Below are 19323 nucleotides of genomic sequence, written 5' to 3'. Positions count from 1 at the left end.
TGTCCAGGTGTGTCCGGGTGTGTCCAGGGATGGTGGCCTTTAGAATGGAAAGTCATTTATGAGGCTTTTATGTCCTGCATGCTATAATACGGCTCACAGCCCTAGTGCTCGGTGAGGCCTTCCCTTTATATTTCTGTTTGGCTTTATCACACTAATCCCAACTTTTTGTGTCTTAGGGTCGCCCCCTGTCCGCAGTGATTCCACCCACTCCTACTTCATTATCGTCTGCGCTCTCCTCCTCAGCCTTCTCCTCATGTCTGGCCTTGTCTTCACAACCATCATCTGGAGACTCCGATTAAAGCAAAGTAAGGAATATTATATGGCATAGCGGTAAGGAAGAGTACATGACATAGCGGTAAGGAAGAGTACATGACATAGCGGTAAGGAAGAGTACATGACATAGCGGTAAGGAAAAAGTACATGACATAGAGGTAAGGAAGAGTACATGACATAGCGGTAAGGAAGAGTACATGACATAGCGGTAAGGAAGAGTACATGACATAGCGGTAAGGAAGAGTACATGGCATAGCGGTAAGGAAGAGTACATGACATAGAGGTAAGGAAGAGTACATGGCATAGCGGTAGGAAGAGTACATGGCATAGCGGTAAGGAAGAGTACATGACATAGCGGTAAGGAAGAGTACATGACATAGCGGTAAGGAAGAGTACATGACATAGCGGTAAGGAAGAGTACATGGCATAGCGGTAAGGAAGAGTACATGGCATAGCGGTAAGGAAGAGTACATGGCATAGCGGTAAGAAAGAGTACATGGCATAGCGGTAAGGAAGAGTACATGACATAGAGGTAAGGAAGAGTACATGGACATAGTGGTAAGGAAGAGTACATGACATAGCGGTAAGGACGAGTACATGGCATAGCGGTAAGGACGAGTGCATGGCATAGCGGTAAGGACGAGTACATGGCATAGCGGTAAGGAAGAGTACATGACATAGAGGTAAGGAAGAGTACATGACATAGCGGTAAGGAAGAGTACATGACATAGCGGTAAGGAAGAGTACATGGCATAGCGGTAAGGACGAGTACGTAGCATAGTGGTAAGGAAGAGTACATGGCATAGCGGTATGGAAGAGTACATGGCATAGCGGTAAGGAAGAGTACATGGCATAGCGGTAAGAAAGAGTACATGACATAGAGGTAAGGAAGAGTACATGACATAGCGGTAAGGAAGAGTACATGACATAGCGGTAAGGAAGAGTACATGACATAGCGGTAAGGAAGAGTACATGGCATAGCGGTAAGGACGAGTACATGGCATAGCGGTAAGGAAGAGTACATGACATAGCGGTAAGGAAGAGTACATGGCATAGCGGTAAGGACGAGTACATGACATAGCGGTAAGGAAGAGTACATGGCATAGCGGTAAGGAAGAGTACATGGCATAGCGGTAAGGAAGAGTACATGGAATAGCGGTAAGGAAGAGTACATGGCATAGCGGTAAGGAAGAGTACATGGCATAGCGGTAAGGAAGAGTACATGGCATAGCGGTAAGAAAGAGTACATGACATAGAGGTAAGGAAGAGTACATGGCATAGCGGTAAGGAAGAGTACATGGCATAGCGGTAAGAAAGAGTACATGACATAGAGGTAAGGAAGAGTACATGACATAGAGGTAAGGAAGAGTACATGGCATAGCGGTAGGGAAGAGTACATGGAATAGCGGTAAGGAAGAGTACATGGCATAGCGGTAAGAAAGAGTACATGACATAGAGGTAAGGAAGAGTACATGACATAGCGGTAAAGAAGAGTACATGACATAGCGGTAAGAAAGAGTACATGGCATAGCGGTAAGGACGAGTACATGGCATAGCGGTAAGGAAGAGTACATGACATAGCGGTAAGGAAGAGTACATGACATAGAGGTAAGGAAGAGTACATGACATAGAGGTAAGGAAGAGTACATGACATAGCGGTAAAGAAGAGTACATGACATAGCGGTAAGAAAGAGTACATGGCATAGCGGTAAGGACGAGTACATGACATAGCGGTAAGGAAGAGTACATGGCATAGCGGTAAGGAAGAGTACATGGAATAGCGGTAAGGAAGAGTACATGGCATAGCGGTAAGGAAGAGTACATGACATAGCGGTAAGGAAGAGTACATGGCATAGCGGTAAGGAAGAGTGCATGGCATAGCGGTAAGGAAGAGTACATGACATAGCGGTAAGGAAGAGTACATGGCATAGCGGTAAGGAAGAGTACATGGAATAGCGGTAAGGAAGAGTACATGGCATAGCGGTAAGGAAGAGTACATGGCATAGCGGTAAGGAAGAGTACATGGCATAGCGGTAAGAAAGAGTACATGACATAGAGGTAAGGAAGAGTACATGACATAGAGGTAAGGAAGAGTACATGACATAGCGGTAAGGAAGAGTACATGACATAGCAGTAAGGACGAGTACATGGCATAGCGGTAAGGACGAGTGCATGGCATAGCGGTAAGGAAGAGTACATGACATAGCGGTAAGGAAGAGTACATGGCATAGCGGTAAGAAAGAGTACATAACATAGAGGTAAGGAAGGACCAGTCCCAGCTTCCAGAATAGCTGAAATGGATCTTCACTTCTATTTCACAGTGTATGGCTCAAAATAAGAGAGTACATGACATGCCGTTTTTTAAACTACTACACTATGGAAGTCTCCTGTTTCTCTCTCTCCCCCTCCTCTCTCTTATTTTGAGCCATACACTGTGAAATAGAAGTGAAGATCCATTTCAGCTATTCTGGAAGCTGGGACTGGCCCTCTAGTGGCGGAATTGTATCATTGCATCCCTCCTTTGGATTGCCTGATGGCTATTATTTATTATTTATGAATGAAATAAGAGAATCCTGGAGTTTGTTTGATTTGCTTATTCACTTCGTTTAAAGGTGAGAGTTCTGGGAGCCTTGAGTAGCGGACATTTTATTATTGTTCTATCATTAAACCTTTTTTCCATTTTTTTATATATTTTTTATATATTTTTATGCGTGCTGTTTTTTGGACTATATTTTTTTTCACGGCATTGTATGTATGCACATATTTATATTATTTTGAATTTGTGTATTTTATTTGAGTGGCACGATTTGCGCAGGACCCACCCCTTTATATTCAAGGAAGAGTACATGGCATCGCGGTAAGGACAAGTACATGGCATAGCGGTAAGGAAGAGTACATGGCATAGCGGTAGGGAAGAGTACATGACATAGCGGTAAGGAAGAGTACATGACATAGCGGTAAGGAAGAGTACATGGCATAGCGGTAAGGAAGAGTACATGGCATAGCGGTAAGGAAGAGTACATGGCATAGCGGTAAGGAAGAGTACATGGCATAGCGGTAAGGAAGAGTACATGGCATAGCGGTAAGGAAGAGTACATGGCATAGCGGTAAGGAAGAGTACATGGCATAGCGGTAAGAAAGAGTACATGGCATAGCGGTAAGGAAGAGTACATGACATAGAGGTAAGGAAGAGTACATGACATAGTGGTAAGGAAGAGTACATGACATAGCGGTAAGGATGAGTACATGGCATATCGGTAAGGACGAGTGCATGGCATAGCGGTAAGGACGAGTACATGGCATAGCGGTAAGGAAGAGTACATGACATAGAGGTAAGGAAGAGTACATGACATAGCGGTAAGGAAGAGTACATGACATAGCGGTAAGGAAGAGTACATGGCATAGCGGTAAGGACGAGTACGTAGCATAGTGGTAAGGAAGAGTACATGGCATAGCGGTATGGAAGAGTACATGGCATAGCGGTAAGGAAGAGTACATGGCATAGCGGTAAGAAAGAGTACATGACATAGAGGTAAGGAAGAGTACATGACATAGCGGTAAGGAAGAGTACATGACATAGCGGTAAGGAAGAGTACATGACATAGCGGTAAGGAAGAGTACATGGCATAGCGGTAAGGACGAGTACATGGCATAGCGGTAAGGAAGAGTACATGACATAGCGGTAAGGAAGAGTACATGGCATAGCGGTAAGGACGAGTACATGGCATACCGGTAAGGAAGAGTACATGACATAGCGGTAAGGAAGAGTACATGGCATAGCGGTAAGGAAGAGTACATGGCATAGCGGTAAGGAAGAGTACATGACAAAGAGGTAAGGAAGAGTACATGACATAGAGGTAAGGAAGAGTACATGGCATCGCGGTAAGGACAAGTACATGGCATAGCGGTAAGGAAGAGTACATGGCATAGCGGTAGGGAAGAGTACATGACATAGCGGTAAGGAAGAGTACATGACATAGCGGTAAGGAAGAGTACATGACATAGCGGTAAGGAAGAGTACATGGCATAGCGGTAAGGAAGAGTACATGGCATAGCGGTAAGGAAGAGTACATGGCATAGCGGTAAGAAAGAGTACATGGCATAGCGGTAAGGAAGAGTACATGACATAGAGGTAAGGAAGAGTACATGACATAGTGGTAAGGAAGAGTACATGACATAGCGGTAAGGACGAGTACATGGCATATCGGTAAGGACGAGTGCATGGCATAGCGGTAAGGACGAGTACATGGCATAGCGGTAAGGAAGAGTACATGACATAGAGGTAAGGAAGAGTACATGACATAGCGGTAAGGAAGAGTACATGACATAGCGGTAAGGAAGAGTACATGACATAGCGGTAAGGAAGAGTACATGGCATAGCGGTAAGGACGAGTACGTAGCATAGTGGTAAGGAAGAGTACATGGCATAGCGGTAAGGAAGAGTACATGGCATAGCGGTATGGAAGAGTACATGGCATAGCGGTAAGGAAGAGTACATGGCATAGCGGTAAGAAAGAGTACATGACATAGAGGTAAGGAAGAGTACATGACATAGCGGTAAGGAAGAGTACATGGCATAGCGGTAAGGACGAGTACATGGCATAGCGGTAAGGAAGAGTACATGACATAGCGGTAAGGAAGAGTACATGGCATAGCGGTAAGGACGAGTATATGGCATACCGGTAAGGAAGAGTACATGACATAGCGGTAAGGAAGAGTACATGGCATAGCGGTAAGGAAGAGTACATGGCATAGCGGTAAGGAAGAGTACATGGAATAGCGGTAAGGAAGAGTACATGGCATAGCGGTAAGGAAGAGTACATGGCATAGCGGTAAGGAAGAGTACATGGCATAGCGGTAAGAAAGAGTACATGACATAGAGGTAAGGAAGAGTACATGGCATAGCGGTAAGAAAGAGTACATGACATAGAGGTAAGGAAGAGTACATGACATAGAGGTAAGGAAGAGTACATGGCATAGCGGTAGGGAAGAGTACATGGCATAGCAGTAAGGAAGAGTACATGGAATAGCGGTAAGAAAGAGTACATGACATAGAGGTAAGGAAGAGTACATGACATAGCGGTAAGGAAGAGTACATGACATAGCGGTAAGGAAGAGTACATGACATAGCGGTAAGGAAGAGTACATGGCATAGCGGTAAGGACGAGTACATGGCATAGCGGTAAGGAAGAGTACATGACATAGCGGTAAGGAAGAGTACATGGCATAGCGGTAAGGACGAGTACATGGCATACCGGTAAGGAAGAGTACATGACATAGCGGTAAGGACGAGTACATGGCATAGCGGTAAGGAAGAGTACATGACATAGCGGTATGGAAGAGTACATGGCATAGCGGTAAGGACGAGTACATGGCATACCGGTAAGGAAGAGTACATGACATAGCGGTAAGGAAGAGTACATGGCATAGTGGTAAGGAAGAGTACATGGCATAGCGGTAAGGAAGAGTACATGACAAAGAGGTAAGGAAGAGTACATGACATAGAGGTAAGGAAGAGTACATGGCATCGCGGTAAGGACAAGTACATGGCATAGCGGTAAGGAAGAGTACATGGCATAGCGGTAGGGAAGAGTACATGACATAGCGGTAAGGAAGAGTACATGACATAGCGGTAAGGAAGAGTACATGACATAGCGGTAAGGAAGAGTACATGGCATAGCGGTAAGGAAGAGTACATGGCATAGCGGTAAGGAAGAGTACATGGCATAGCGGTAAGAAAGAGTACATGGCATAGCGGTAAGGAAGAGTACATGACATAGAGGTAAGGAAGAGTACATGACATAGTGGTAAGGAAGAGTACATGACATAGCGGTAAGGACGAGTACATGGCATATCGGTAAGGACGAGTGCATGGCATAGCGGTAAGGACGAGTACATGGCATAGCGGTAAGGAAGAGTACATGACATAGAGGTAAGGAAGAGTACATGACATAGCGGTAAGGAAGAGTACATGACATAGCGGTAAGGAAGAGTACATGACATAGCGGTAAGGAAGAGTACATGGCATAGCGGTAAGGACGAGTACGTAGCATAGTGGTAAGGAAGAGTACATGGCATAGCGGTAAGGAAGAGTACATGGCATAGCGGTATGGAAGAGTACATGGCATAGCGGTAAGGAAGAGTACATGGCATAGCGGTAAGAAAGAGTACATGACATAGAGGTAAGGAAGAGTACATGACATAGCGGTAAGGAAGAGTACATGACATAGCGGTAAGGAAGAGTACATGACATAGCGGTAAGGAAGAGTACATGGCATAGCGGTAAGGACGAGTACATGGCATAGCGGTAAGGAAGAGTACATGACATAGCGGTAAGGAAGAGTACATGGCATAGCGGTAAGGACGAGTATATGGCATACCGGTAAGGAAGAGTACATGACATAGCGGTAAGGAAGAGTACATGGCATAGCGGTAAGGAAGAGTACATGGCATAGCGGTAAGGAAGAGTACATGGAATAGCGGTAAGGAAGAGTACATGGCATAGCGGTAAGGAAGAGTACATGGCATAGCGGTAAGGAAGAGTACATGGCATAGCGGTAAGAAAGAGTACATGACATAGAGGTAAGGAAGAGTACATGGCATAGCGGTAAGAAAGAGTACATGACATAGAGGTAAGGAAGAGTACATGACATAGAGGTAAGGAAGAGTACATGGCATAGCGGTAGGGAAGAGTACATGGCATAGCAGTAAGGAAGAGTACATGGAATAGCGGTAAGGAAGAGTACATGGCATAGCGGTAAGAAAGAGTACATGACATAGAGGTAAGGAAGAGTACATGACATAGCGGTAAAGAAGAGTACATGGCATAGCGGTAAGGACGAGTACATGGCATAGCGGTAAGGAAGAGTACATGACATAGCGGTAAGGAAGAGTACATGACATAGAGGTAAGGAAGAGTACATGGCATAGCGGTAAGGAAGAGTACATGGAATAGCGGTAAGGAAGAGTACATGGCATAGCGGTAAGGAAGAGTACATGGCATAGCGGTAAGGAAGAGTACATGGCATAGCGGTAAGAAAGAGTACATAACATAGAGGTAAGGAAGAGTACATGACATAGAGGTAAGGAAGAGTACATGACATAGCGGTAAGGAAGAGTACATGACATAGCAGTAAGGACGAGTACATGGCATAGCGGTAAGGACGAGTGCATGGCATAGCGGTAAGGAAGAGTACATGACATAGCGGTAAGGAAGAGTACATGGCATAGCGGTAAGAAAGAGTACATAACATAGAGGTAAGGAAGAGTACATGACATAGCAGTAAGGAAGAGTACATGACATAGCGGTAAGGACGAGTACATGGCATAGCGGTAAGGAAGAGTACATGACATAGCGGTAAGGAAGAGTACATGACATAGCAGTAAGGAAGAGTACATGACATAGCAGTAAGGAAGAGTACATGACATAGCGGTAAGGAAGAGTACATGGCATAGCGGTAGGGAAGAGTACATGGCATAGCGGTAGGGAAGAGTACATGGCATAGCGGTAAGGAAGAGTACATGGCATAGCGGTAAGGAAGAGTACATGGAATAGCGGTAAGGAAGAGTACATGGCATAGCGGTAAGGAAGAGTACATGGCATAGCGGTAAGGAAGAGTACATGACAAAGAGGTAAGGAAGAGTACATGACATAGAGGTAAGGAAGAGTACATGGCATCGCGGTAAGGACAAGTACATGGCATAGCGGTAAGGAAGAGTACATGGCATAGCGGTAGGGAAGAGTACATGACATAGCGGTAAGGAAGAGTACATGGCATAGCGGTAAGGAAGAGTGCATGGCATAGCGGTAAGGAAGAGTGCATGGCATAGCTGTAAGGAAGAGCATACGGTGTAAGGTCTTGGCTAGGTTAAGGACCGTAGTTAGGGAGAGATTAGTTGAAGACACAGATTTAGAGTTATTTAAGGATCACTGATACAGCTTGGACTAGGGTTAGGGTTAGGGTTAGGAGAGGATCAGGGTTAGGGTTAGGATCATCACTCTAAGGTGAGGAGGACCAGGGTTAGGTTTTATTGAGGATCAGGTTTATGTGAGGGCTTAGGTAAAAATTCAAGGTTAGCATCTATGGTCAGCTTAAGGTTAACAGTTATGTTAAGGAGCAGGGTCAGGGTTAGCCTGAGGACCAGGTTTAGGGTTGTACTGATAAACATGGTCAGAGTTATGCAGAGGATGAGGTTTAGGGTTATGTTGAAGACCAACTTTACGGTTATGCTGAGGACCAGTTTTAGGGTTATGCTGAGGACCAGGTTTAGGGTTATGCTGAGGACCAGGTTTAGGGTTTGGCTGAGGACCAGTTTAGGGTTTGTCTGAGGACCAGGTGTAGGGTTTGGCCGAGGGACCAGGTTTAGGGTTTGGCTGAGGACCAAGGTTAGGGTTATGCTTCAGACCAGGTTTAGGGATAGGCTGAGGGCCAGGTTTAGGGTTATGCTGAGGACTAAGGTTAGGGTTATGCTGAGGACCAAGGTTAGGGTTTGGCTGAGGACCAGGTGTAGGGTTTGGCTGAGGACCAGGTGTAGGGTTTGGCTGAGGACCAGGTGTAGGGTTTGGCTGAGGATCAGGTGTAGGGTGTGTCTGAGGACCAGGTGTAGGGTTTGTCTGAGGACCAGTTTAGGGTTTGGCTGAGGACCAGGTGTAGGGTTTGGCCGAGGGACCAGGTTTAGGGTTTGGCTGAGGACCAGTTTAGGGTTTGGCTGAGGACCAGGTGTAGGGTTTGTCTGAGGAGCAGGTGTAGGGTGTGTCTGAGGACCAGGTGTAGGGTTTGTCTGAGGACCAGGTGTAGGGTTTGTCTGAGGACCAGGTGTAGGGTTTGTCTGAGGACCAGGTGTAGGGTTTGGCTGAGGACCAGTTTAGGGTTTGGCTGAGGACCAGGTGTAGGGTTTGGCCGAGGGACCAGGTTTAGGGTTTGGCTGAGGACCAGTTTAGGGTTTGGCTGAGGACCAGGTGTAGGGTTTGGCCGAGGGACCAGGTTTAGGGTTTGGCTGAGGACCAGTTTAGGGTTTGGCTGAGGACCAGGTGTAGGGTTTGTCTGAGGATCAGGTGTAGGGTGTGTCTGAGGACCAGGTGTAGGGTTTGGCTGAGGACCAGTTTAGGGTTTGGCTGAGGACCAGGTGTAGGGTTTGTCTGAGGATCAGGTGTAGGGTGTGTCTGAGGACCAGGTGTAGGGTGTGTCTGAGGACCAGTTTAGGGTTTGGCTGAGGACCAGGTGTAGGGTTTGTCTGAGGACCAGGTGTAGGGTTTGTCTGAGGACCAGGTTTAGGGTTTGTCTGAGGACCAGGTTTAGGGTTTGTCTGAGGATCAGGTGTAGGGTGTGTCTGAGGACCAGGTGTAGGGTTTGGCTGAGGACCAGTTTAGGGTTTGGCTGTGGACCAGTTTAGGGTTTGTCTGAGGACCAGGTGTAGGGTGTGTCTGAGGACCAGGTGTAGGGTTTGGCTGAGGACCAGTTTAGGGTTTGGCTGAGGACCAGTTTAGGGTTTGTCTGAGGACCAGGTGTAGGGTTTGTCTGAGGACCAGGTGTAGGGTTTGTCTGAGGAATAGGTGTAGGGTTTGTCTGAGGACCAGGTGTAGGGTTTGTCTGAGGACCAGGTTTAGGGTTTGGCTGAGGACCAGTTTAGGGTTTGGCTGAGGACCAGGTGTAGGGTTTGTCTGAGGACCAGGTGTAGGGTTTGTCTGAGGAACAGGTGTAGGGTTTGTCTGAGGACCAGGTGTAGGGTTTGTCTGAGGACCAGGTTTAGGGTTTGGCTGAGGACCAGTTTAGGGTTTGGCCGTGGGACCAGGTTTAGGGTTTGTCTGAGGACCAGGTTTAGGGTTTGGCCGAGGGACCAGTTTAGGGTTTGGCTGAGGACCAGGTTTAGGGTTTGTCTGAGGACCAGTTTAGGGTTTGTCTGAGGACCAGGTTTAGGGTTTGTCTGAGAACCAGGTTTAGGGTTTGGCCGAGGGACCAGTTTAGGGTTTGGCTGAGGACCAGGTGTAGGGTTTGTCTGAGGACCAGGTGTAGGGTTTGTCTGAGGACCAGTTTAGGGTTTGTCTGAGGACCAGGTTTAGGGTTTGTCTGAGGACCAGTTTAGGGTTTGTCTGAGGACCAGGTTTAGGGTTTGTCTGAGGACCAGTTTAGGGTTTGTCTGAGGACCAGGTTTAGGGTTTGGCCGAGGGACCAGTTTAGGGTTTGGCTGAGGACCAGGTTTAGGGTTTGTCTGAGGACCAGTTTAGGGTTTGTCTGAGGACCAGGTTTAGGGTTTGTCTGAGGACCAGTTTAGGGTTTGGCTGAGGACCAGGCTTAGGGTTTGGCCGAGGGACCAGTTTAGGGTTTGGCTGAGGACCAGGTTTAGGGTTTGTCTGAGGACCAGTTTAGGGTTTGGCTGAGGACCAGTTTAGGGTTTGTCTGAGGACCAGGTTTAGGGTTTGTCTGAGGACCAGGTTTAGGGTTTGGCCGAGGGACCAGTTTAGGGTTTGGCTGAGGACCAGGTTTAGGGTTTGTCTGAGGACCAGGTTTAGTGTTTGGCTGAGGGACCAGGTGTAGGTTTTGGCTGAGGAGCAAGGTTAGGTTTGGGCTGAGAAGGGTTGGGGTTAGGCTGATCATCGGGTCAGGGCTAGGGTGAAGACTTGGGTTAGATTGAAGTGTAGGGTTTGTAATTAGCGTGTGACTTTTTTCAGATTTTTGTTATTTTCTACCAGAATCTACACAGCAGAATCCATCACTGACCAGACACAATGAATACAGGGACTTCAGAGCCTCTGCGCTGAGACCAACCCAGCCCCCAGGTCAGGAAACATGTTATCACACCTTCTCCTTTCAGTATTCAGTAATCCTCACATTGATGGGAGGTCGTTCATTTTAGCAATTCATATATTTCTGATCTGCATTCCACTGTCGTGGCTTTCTTCTAAAAATGTAAAACTTAATGTGTTTTCTAGATGATTCCCTACAGATCCCAATACTTTATACAGGTCACATCCCACCAAGCCCACGGACACGCAACATGGAGCCAGGTAAGTAGTAGAGTGGTGTCTCGTATTATCACCAGTATATAGAGGACTGATGAAGACACTGGGCTGCATGTGTGCTATGGATGGCACAACAGACACATAAAGGCAAAATTGCCCTTCTTCTCCAATTTTTGTCTCTGACTTCATGACCTGCCCACCATTGCTGTATTATTTCTTTCCTGATAGTGATCAGCTCTGGGCCTGTACACCTAGAATGGAAGTCCTGGCAGAGGACAGGGAAAGTGTGCCAGCTCTGGGTCTGTACACCTAGAATGGAAGACCTGGCAGAAGACAGGGAAGGTGTGCCAGCTCTGGGTCTGTACACCTAGAATGGAAGTCCTGGCAGAGGATGGGGAAGGTGTGCCAGCTTTGGGCCTGTACACCTAGAATAGAAGTCCTAGCAGAGGACAGGGAAAGTGTGCCAGCTCTGGGTCTGTACACCTAGAATGGAAGACCTGGCAGAAGACAGGGAAGGTGTGCCAGCTCTGGGTCTGTACACCTAGAATGGAAGTCCTGGCAGAGGACGGGGAAAGCGTGCCAGCTTTGGGTCTCTACACCTAGAATGGAAGACCTGGCAGAAGACAGGGAAGGTGTGCCAGTTCTGGGTCTGTACACCTAGAATGGAAGTCCTAGCAGCGGACGGGGAAGGTGTGCCGATTCTGGGTCTCTACACCTAGAATGGAGGTCCTAGCAGAGGACAGGGAAGGTGTGCCAGTTCTGGGTCTGTACACCTAGAATGGAAGTCCTGGCAGAGGACAGGGAAGGTGTGCCAGTTGTTGTGCCAGTTGTAGGTCTCTACACCTAGAATGGAGGTCCTAGCAGAGGACGGGGAAAGTTTGCCAGCTCTGGGTCTGTACACCTAGAATGGAAGTCCTGGCAGAGGACAGGGGAGGTGTGCCAGTTCTGGGTCTGTACACCTAGAATGGAAGTCCTGGCAGAGGATGGGGAAGGTGTGCCAGCTCTGGGTCTGTACACCTAGAATGGAAGTCCTGGCAGAGGACAGGGGAGGTGTACCAGTTCTGGGTCTCTACACCTAGAATGGAAGTCCTGGCAGAGGACGGGGAAGGTGTGCCAGCTTTGGGTCTGTACACCTAGAATAGAAGTCCTGGCAGAGGATGGGGAAGGTGTGCCAGTTCTGGGTCTCTACACCTAGAATGGAAGTCCTGGCAGGGGACGGGGATGGTGTGCCAGCTCTGGGTCTGTACACCTAGAATGGAAGTCCTGGCAGAGGACGGGGAAGGTGTGCCAGCTCTGGGTCTGTACACCTAGAATGGAAGTCCTGGCAGAGGACGGGGAAGGTGTGCCAGCTCTGGGTCTCTACACCTAGAATGGAAGTCCTGGCAGAGGACGGGGAAGGTGTGCCAGCTCTGGGTCTCTACACCTAGAATGGAAGTCCTGGCAGAGGATGGGGAAGGTGTGCCAGTTCTGGGTCTGTACACCTAGAATGGAAGTCCTGGCAGAGGATGGGGAAGGTGTGCCAGCTTTGGGTCTGTACACCTAGAATAGAAGTCCTGGCAGAGGATGGGGAAGGTGGCCAGTTCTGAGTCTGTACACCTAGAATAGAAGTCCTGGCAGAGGACGGGGAAGGTGTGCCAGTTCTGGGTCTGTACACCTAGAATGGAAGTCCTGGCAGGGGACGGGGATGGTGTGCCAGCTCTGGGTCTGTACACCTAGAATGGAAGTCCTGGCAGGGGACGGGGAAGGTGTGCCAGCTCTGGGTCTGTACACCTAGAATGGAAGTCATGGCAGAGGACGGGGAAGGTGTGCCAGCTCTGGGTCTGTACACCTAGAATGGAAGTCCTGGCAGAGGACGGGGAAGGTGTGCCAGCTCTGGGTCTGTACACCTAGAATGGAAGTCCTGGCAGAGGACGGGGAAGGTGTGCCAGCTCTGGGTCTGTACACCTAGAATGGAAGTCATGGCAGAGGACGGGGAAGGTGTGCCAGCTCTGGGTCTGTACACCTAGAATGGAAGTCCTGGCAGAGGACGGGGAAGGTGTGCCAGCTCTGGGTCTGTACACCTAGAATGGAAGTCCTGGCAGGGGACGGGGAAGGTGTGCCAGCTCTGGGTCTCTACACCTAGAATGGAAGTCCTGGCAGAGGATGGGGAAGGTGTGCCAGCTCTGGGTCTCTACACCTAGAATGGAAGTCCTGGGAGAGGACGTCGAGAAGGTGTGCCAGCTCTGGGTCTGTACACCTAGAATGGAAGTCCTGGCAGAGGACGGGGAAGGTGTGCCAGCTCTGGGTCTGTACACCTAGAATGGAAGTCCTGGCAGAGGACGGGGAAAGTGTGCCAGCTTTGGGTCTCTACACCTAGAATGGAAGACCTGGCAGAAGACAGGGAAGGTGTGCCAGTTCTGGGTCTGTACACCTAGAATGGAAGTCCTGGCAGCGGACGGGGAAGGTGTGCCGATTCTGGGTCTCTACACCTAGAATGGAGGTCCTAGCAGAGGACAGGGAAGGTGTGCCAGTTCTGGGTCTCTACACCTAGAATGGAAGTCCTAGCAGAGGACAGGGGAGGTGTGCCAGTTCTGGGTCTCTACACCTAGAATGGAAGTCCTGGCAGAGGACGGGGAAAGTGTGCCAGCTCTGGGTCTGTACACCTAGAATGGAAGTCCTGGCAGAGGATGGGGAAGGTGTGCCAGCTCTGGGTCTGTACACCTAGAATGGAAGTCCTGGCAGAGGACGGGGAAGGTGTGCCAGCTCTGGGTCTGTACACCTAGAATGGAAGTCCTGGCAGAGGACGGGGAAGGTGTGCCAGCTCTGGGTCTGTACACCTAGAATGGAAGTCCTGGCAGGGGACGGGGAAGGTGTGCCAGCTCTGGGTCTCTACACCTAGAATGGAAGTCCTGGCAGAGGACAGGGAAGGTGTGCCAGTTCTGGGTCTCTACACCTAGAATGGAAGTCCTGGCAGAGGACGGGGAAGGTGTGCCAGCTCTGGGTCTCTACACCTAGAATGGAAGTCCTGGCAGAGGACGGGGAAGGTGTGCCAGCTCTGGGTCTCTACACCTAGAATGGAAGTCCTGGCAGAGGACGGGGAAAGTGTGCCAGCTCTGGGTCTGTACACCTAGAATGGAAGTCCTGGCAGAGGACAGGGGAGGTGTGCCAGCTCTGGGTCTGTACACCTAGAATAGAAGTCCTGGCAGAGGACAGGGGAGGTGTGCCAGCTCTGGGTCTGTACACCTAGAATGGAAGTCATGGCAGAGGACGGGGAAGGTGTGCCAGCTCTGGGTCTGTACACCTAGAATGGAAGTCCTGGCAGAGGACGGGGAAGGTGTGCCAGCTCTGGGTCTGTACACCTAGAATGGAAGTCCTGGCAGAGGACGGGGAAGGTGTGCCAGCTCTGGGTCTGTACACCTAGAATGGAAGTCATGGCAGAGGACGGGGAAGGTGTGCCAGCTCTGGGTCTGTACACCTAGAATGGAAGTCCTGGCAGAGGACGGGGAAGGTGTGCCAGCTCTGGGTCTGTACACCTAGAATAGAAGTCCTGGCAGAGGACAGGGAAGGTGTGCCAGTTCTGGGTCTCTACACCTAGAATGGAAGTCCTGGCAGAGGACGGGGAAGGTGTGCCAGCTCTGGGTCTCTACACCTAGAATGGAAGTCCTGGCAGAGGACGGGGAAGGTGTGCCAGCTCTGGGTCTCTACACCTAGAATGGAAGTCCTGGCAGAGGATGGGGAAAGTGTGCCAGCTCTGGGTCTGTACACCTAGAATAGAAGTCCTGGCAGAGGACAGGGGAGGTGTGCCAGCTCTGGGTCTGTACACCTAGAATGGAAGTCATGGCAGAGGACGGGGAAGGTGTGCCAGCTCTGGGTCTGTACACCTAGAATGGAAGTCCTGGCAGAGGACGGGGAAGGTGTGCCAGCTCTGGGTCTGTACACCTAGAATGGAAGTCCTGGCAGAGGACGGGGAAGGTGTGCCAGCTCTGGGTCTGTACACCTAGAATGGAAGTCATGGCAGAGGACGGGGAAGGTGTGCCAGCTCTGGGTCTGTACACCTAGAATGGAAGTCCTGGCAGAGGACGGGGAAGGTGTACCAGCTCTGGGTCTGTACACCTAGAATGGAAGTCCTGGCAGGGGACGGGGAAGGTGTGCCAGCTCTGGGTCTCTACACCTAGAATGGAAGTCCTGGGAGAGGACGTCGAGAAGGTGTGCCAGCTCTGGGTCTGTACACCTAGAATGGAAGTCCTGGCAGAGGATGGGGAAGGTGTGCCAGCTCTGGGTCTGTACACCTAGAATGGAAGTCCTGGCAGGGGACGGGGAAGGTGTGCCAGCTCTGGGTCTCTACACCTAGAATGGAAGTCCTGGCAGAGGACAGGGAAGGTGTGCCACCTTCCGGAGGTTGGCACACTGGCAGTCTTGTTCTCTCCTCCCCTGGACAGTAAGCGATGGTCAAGGACAGTATTACATATTTCATGTTTCCTCGCGTTGATTGATGAGATTTTAGTATAAGACTGACCATAGACCGGAGATGGTAATGGGGACAATCTGACCATCACTGAAGCATCTTGTAGGACGGTTGTGACAGAAACAAGTCGAATGTTCTCATCTGAAGGTGAATTCAGGAATAAGACCCCTGGCACCATCGTTATCCCATAGATCCCCTCCCCTAATCATCCTACCTGGGAGATGACCGTCCACATGTGTTACTCCAACCTATAGACCGGAAGATAACAATCTGCATCAAACATTGTCCTTCAATGGGGATTTCTGATCTCTTGTATTCTAGTTCCAGCCACCATCCCACGTGTGCCCCCCACAGCAGCCATGGACGACGAGGAAGATTACGGGTTCAGCAGCACCCCACCCAAACCACTCGCCACCTTTCAGGGTGAGTTTATATCATTTTCTGTCGGTTTTGATAATGAAGAATTTGCCAGAACCACCAATCGGTAATTATTACAGATTTATCTAAGTCTTTGGACATGATTCTGAGGTGGAGGGTGGACATTCTTTTGGTGATGAGTCAGTGATTTCTATGGAGGAGGAATCACAAGGGACATTGAAGCATGTAGGGTCTCCAGGTAGGGAGGGGGGGGAGGTAAGCAGGCTAAGAAACGTATACCTCAATCATCCTGATGGCGGTTCCCACTCCACTGAAGATGGCGACCATTAATGTGCTCGTAACATGGCCTTATTTTTGCTCAGCAGGTTTGATGCTGATATTTTCTTTTTGCAAGAGACGTGGTTGTCTAGTTTGGCTGATATTCATCTGGCGGAGAAGGAGTGGAGGCGCAGCTCCTCTTTCTGGTCTCTTGCGGCCGAGTCTTGCACTGGATTCCCGGCACTTTTTTCCGGCATGGTAACCTGTCAGTGGACTATTGAGGTAGAAATGGGGAGATGCATGGTCTTGGACATCTCCATGGAGGGGCAGGACCAGCGCCTGATCAACATCTATGGGCCCCAAACAAAGTGGGTCAGGAAATGCCTCTTCATGAGGATCAATCCTTTTCTTTTTACAGCCTGGCAAGTTGTCTTCAGTGGTGATTTCAACACTGTCACTTGGACTAAGGACAGGAAAGGTACCGGAGCCAGGCTGGACTGTGACGGCTTTTTCTAGTACAAAATAGTTAGAGAGGCAGGTCTGGTTGATGTGCACCTTCATTGCTGCCCAGACAACACAGGATTCACTTTTCAGTGAGGTAGTAGTCAGAGAAGAATATATAGGTGTTTTTTTTTTAAAAGGGAACTCCGTCTTCTTGGTGCCAGTGTGTCAGGTGGTGGAGTTTTCCAATCACTGTATTCTGTCTGTGACTCTGAACAGCCCCGATACACCACCTAGGGGGAGGGGTACCTGGAAGCTAAATTCAGTACTCCTGGATGATGTGAAGGTGAATCAATCCTTTGAGGATTATGTTCAGGCACAGGTATCAATCATGGACTTTTGCAGCAGTAGGTCAGAGTGGTGGGAGCTTACAAAACAAAGGGTCGTTGGGTTTTTCAAGGCCATTGGAAGAAATAAACAGTTTTTCTTTTTCTTTTGAAAAGCCTGTGGCGTGCAAAACACACCCAAAAGCTTCCACCCAGTGGCAAAAAAAGTGCCAACACATCAAAAGTGAACACAAAAACGTGCAACGGGTGTCCTACTGTCCTCCACTAGGAAGGACCTTACCCTGATCCCCCGGGGCGTTAGGCTCCAGACGGGGACTGAGGTGCCATACATGGCCCATCTAGCCGAAGCCAGATGACCACCTTTCTGCGGAAGGTCTGCCGAAACAGACCCACCCAGGTACTAGGTTAGGGGCTCCCCCGAAAGGAGACCCCCAAAGAGAGGGCGAACCAAGCCAGAAGGCTTATGTCCACCCTCCCACAAGACTTTTAGGGTTGGCCCGAAGGCCCGACATCCTACTCGTCAAACGTGCAAGTGACAAAACATAAAACGTGACAGAACACACAAAGATAAAATAAATAAATAAAGTGGGGAAGGGATAGTGAAGAAGGAGAGTGAAAAGGTGGCCATTGTGTAATACAATGACCAGGCACTTGATAAGTACGTCACCTACCAGCATCTCCGGAGGAAGCTTGATAGGCTTGTGTTGAATAATGGAGATCTGGGGATGATCTCTGAGGTTAAACTCCTGCTAAGGGATTGTCAATATGACAGGCATGCCTCTTTGGTTTCTTTAAAGGGATTATGTGAAATATCACTTGCCTGACCCTTACCAGAATTGCAAACAAGGTAGCGCAGTTAAGTCAGTTGTAGGGCTGGTTGACAGTACCTTCCTTGACTTGAAGGTTCCTGGACTAAGTCCAAGTTGGGGAGCCTGGAAAACCACCAGGTCATGTTAAGCTGACCTCCTGGGCAGGATGGACCTTGATCAGGCAGGCATATCAAGTTTTCTGGATTCTATTCCAGGCCTGGGAAATGGCAGTTCTCTTGCGAGTTTGACAGAGGACATCACAGCAGATGAGGTGGTTAAGGCTATTGAAAATCTTGCCATTAAGAAGTCGCCTGGGACAGATGGATTGACAGTCGAGTTTTATAAGCACTTTAAGGTTACTCTGGCAGTTTTTGAAGGCTGTCTGAGAGGGGTTTTGCTCTCTCCCTCCATGCAACAATCTGTGGTGATTCTTCTGTCAAAAGGTAAGGATTCTTTGAGAATTGAGAAATGGGGGCCCATTGGCCTTCTCAATGTTGATAGGAAGATACTGGCAAAAATAATTTTCTGGTATTTATTGTTTGTAGCGGGCAATCTACTTTCCAGCCACCAGCACTGTTCGGTTCAGGGTAGAAGTGCTTTTTCAGCAGTGTTTGCTGTCCGGAAGGGCCAGGGCTGCAGGCTGGAGAAAGTACTTGCTGGCATTGGATCAGGCTAAAGCTTTTGATTGGGTCAATTATGAGTACCTGTGGCTGCTTCTTGGCAAGTGTAACGACACCCCGATTATGAAAGGGGTTAAAGTCGTTTAGGACATTCCCTTCCCGAACACAAAGGCAGCTACCGAACACTCCGATCAGCCGAACAAGAAACCCATGCGAATAACGCTCCCCCCAAGTACAAGACGAGGCTCTGTCTTGAGGGTCAAGCAGGAATTAATCTTTATTTTGAGCTCTCACACAAATATATACAGCAGGATGAACATACAACCTCTCACCAGAAACCTAATTAGCATGAGATAATTATCTAATCCTTTAGACCGCCTAGGTGACTCAGAGACATGACCTTTAGGACAGACTTCACGTCTCCTAGCTCACCAACTATACAATACAGATTATCATACATCTCATTCATACAATTGCAGGGTTAATTAGCACACTGAATGAAAAGAGCTGTGACAAGTCATACTAGACTAATTTACATAATAGCAGACACAGACAGAGACAGGTGGCTAGAATTGACATCAGCATCTCCTAACAGTATTTGTCCCAACAGTATTAATTAGTCACTATTTGTAATGTTCAAATACAGGGTTCCCAGAGTCTGTGTCTCTTGGGGGGATATGGACCTGAATCCAAAGTAACACCACCTCAAGGGTCCCAAGGCAAACAGCTCACAAAGAACACCGTTCCCCCCAAATGCCCAGGCCCATGATCGGTCGGCAAGAGGCTAGCATTC

General features: G+C 48.9%; 1 protein-coding gene across 1 annotated transcript in view; it reads left to right on the top strand.

Annotated features, from left to right (window-relative positions):
* LOC143995704 (T-cell differentiation antigen CD6-like) overlaps positions 1 to 19323 on the top strand; it is a 133193-nt gene that overhangs the window by 72936 nt on the left and 40934 nt on the right. The window contains exons 6-9 of the mRNA XM_077490452.1: positions 177 to 305; positions 10964 to 11050; positions 11204 to 11278; positions 15999 to 16100. Coding sequence (XP_077346578.1) covers positions 177 to 305; positions 10964 to 11050; positions 11204 to 11278; positions 15999 to 16100 — 393 coding nt within the window. The remainder of the gene's footprint in view (positions 1 to 176; positions 306 to 10963; positions 11051 to 11203; positions 11279 to 15998; positions 16101 to 19323) is intronic.

The sequence above is a fragment of the Lithobates pipiens genome, unplaced genomic scaffold (genome assembly GCF_037356315.1).
Source record: "Lithobates pipiens isolate NorthernLeopardFrog02 unplaced genomic scaffold, aLitPip1_a1.2 Scaffold_185, whole genome shotgun sequence".
Classification (NCBI taxonomy): domain Eukaryota; kingdom Metazoa; phylum Chordata; class Amphibia; order Anura; family Ranidae; genus Lithobates; species Lithobates pipiens.
Note: the sequence above shows the minus strand (reverse complement) of the source record. Positions and strands in the feature narration are given on the sequence as shown.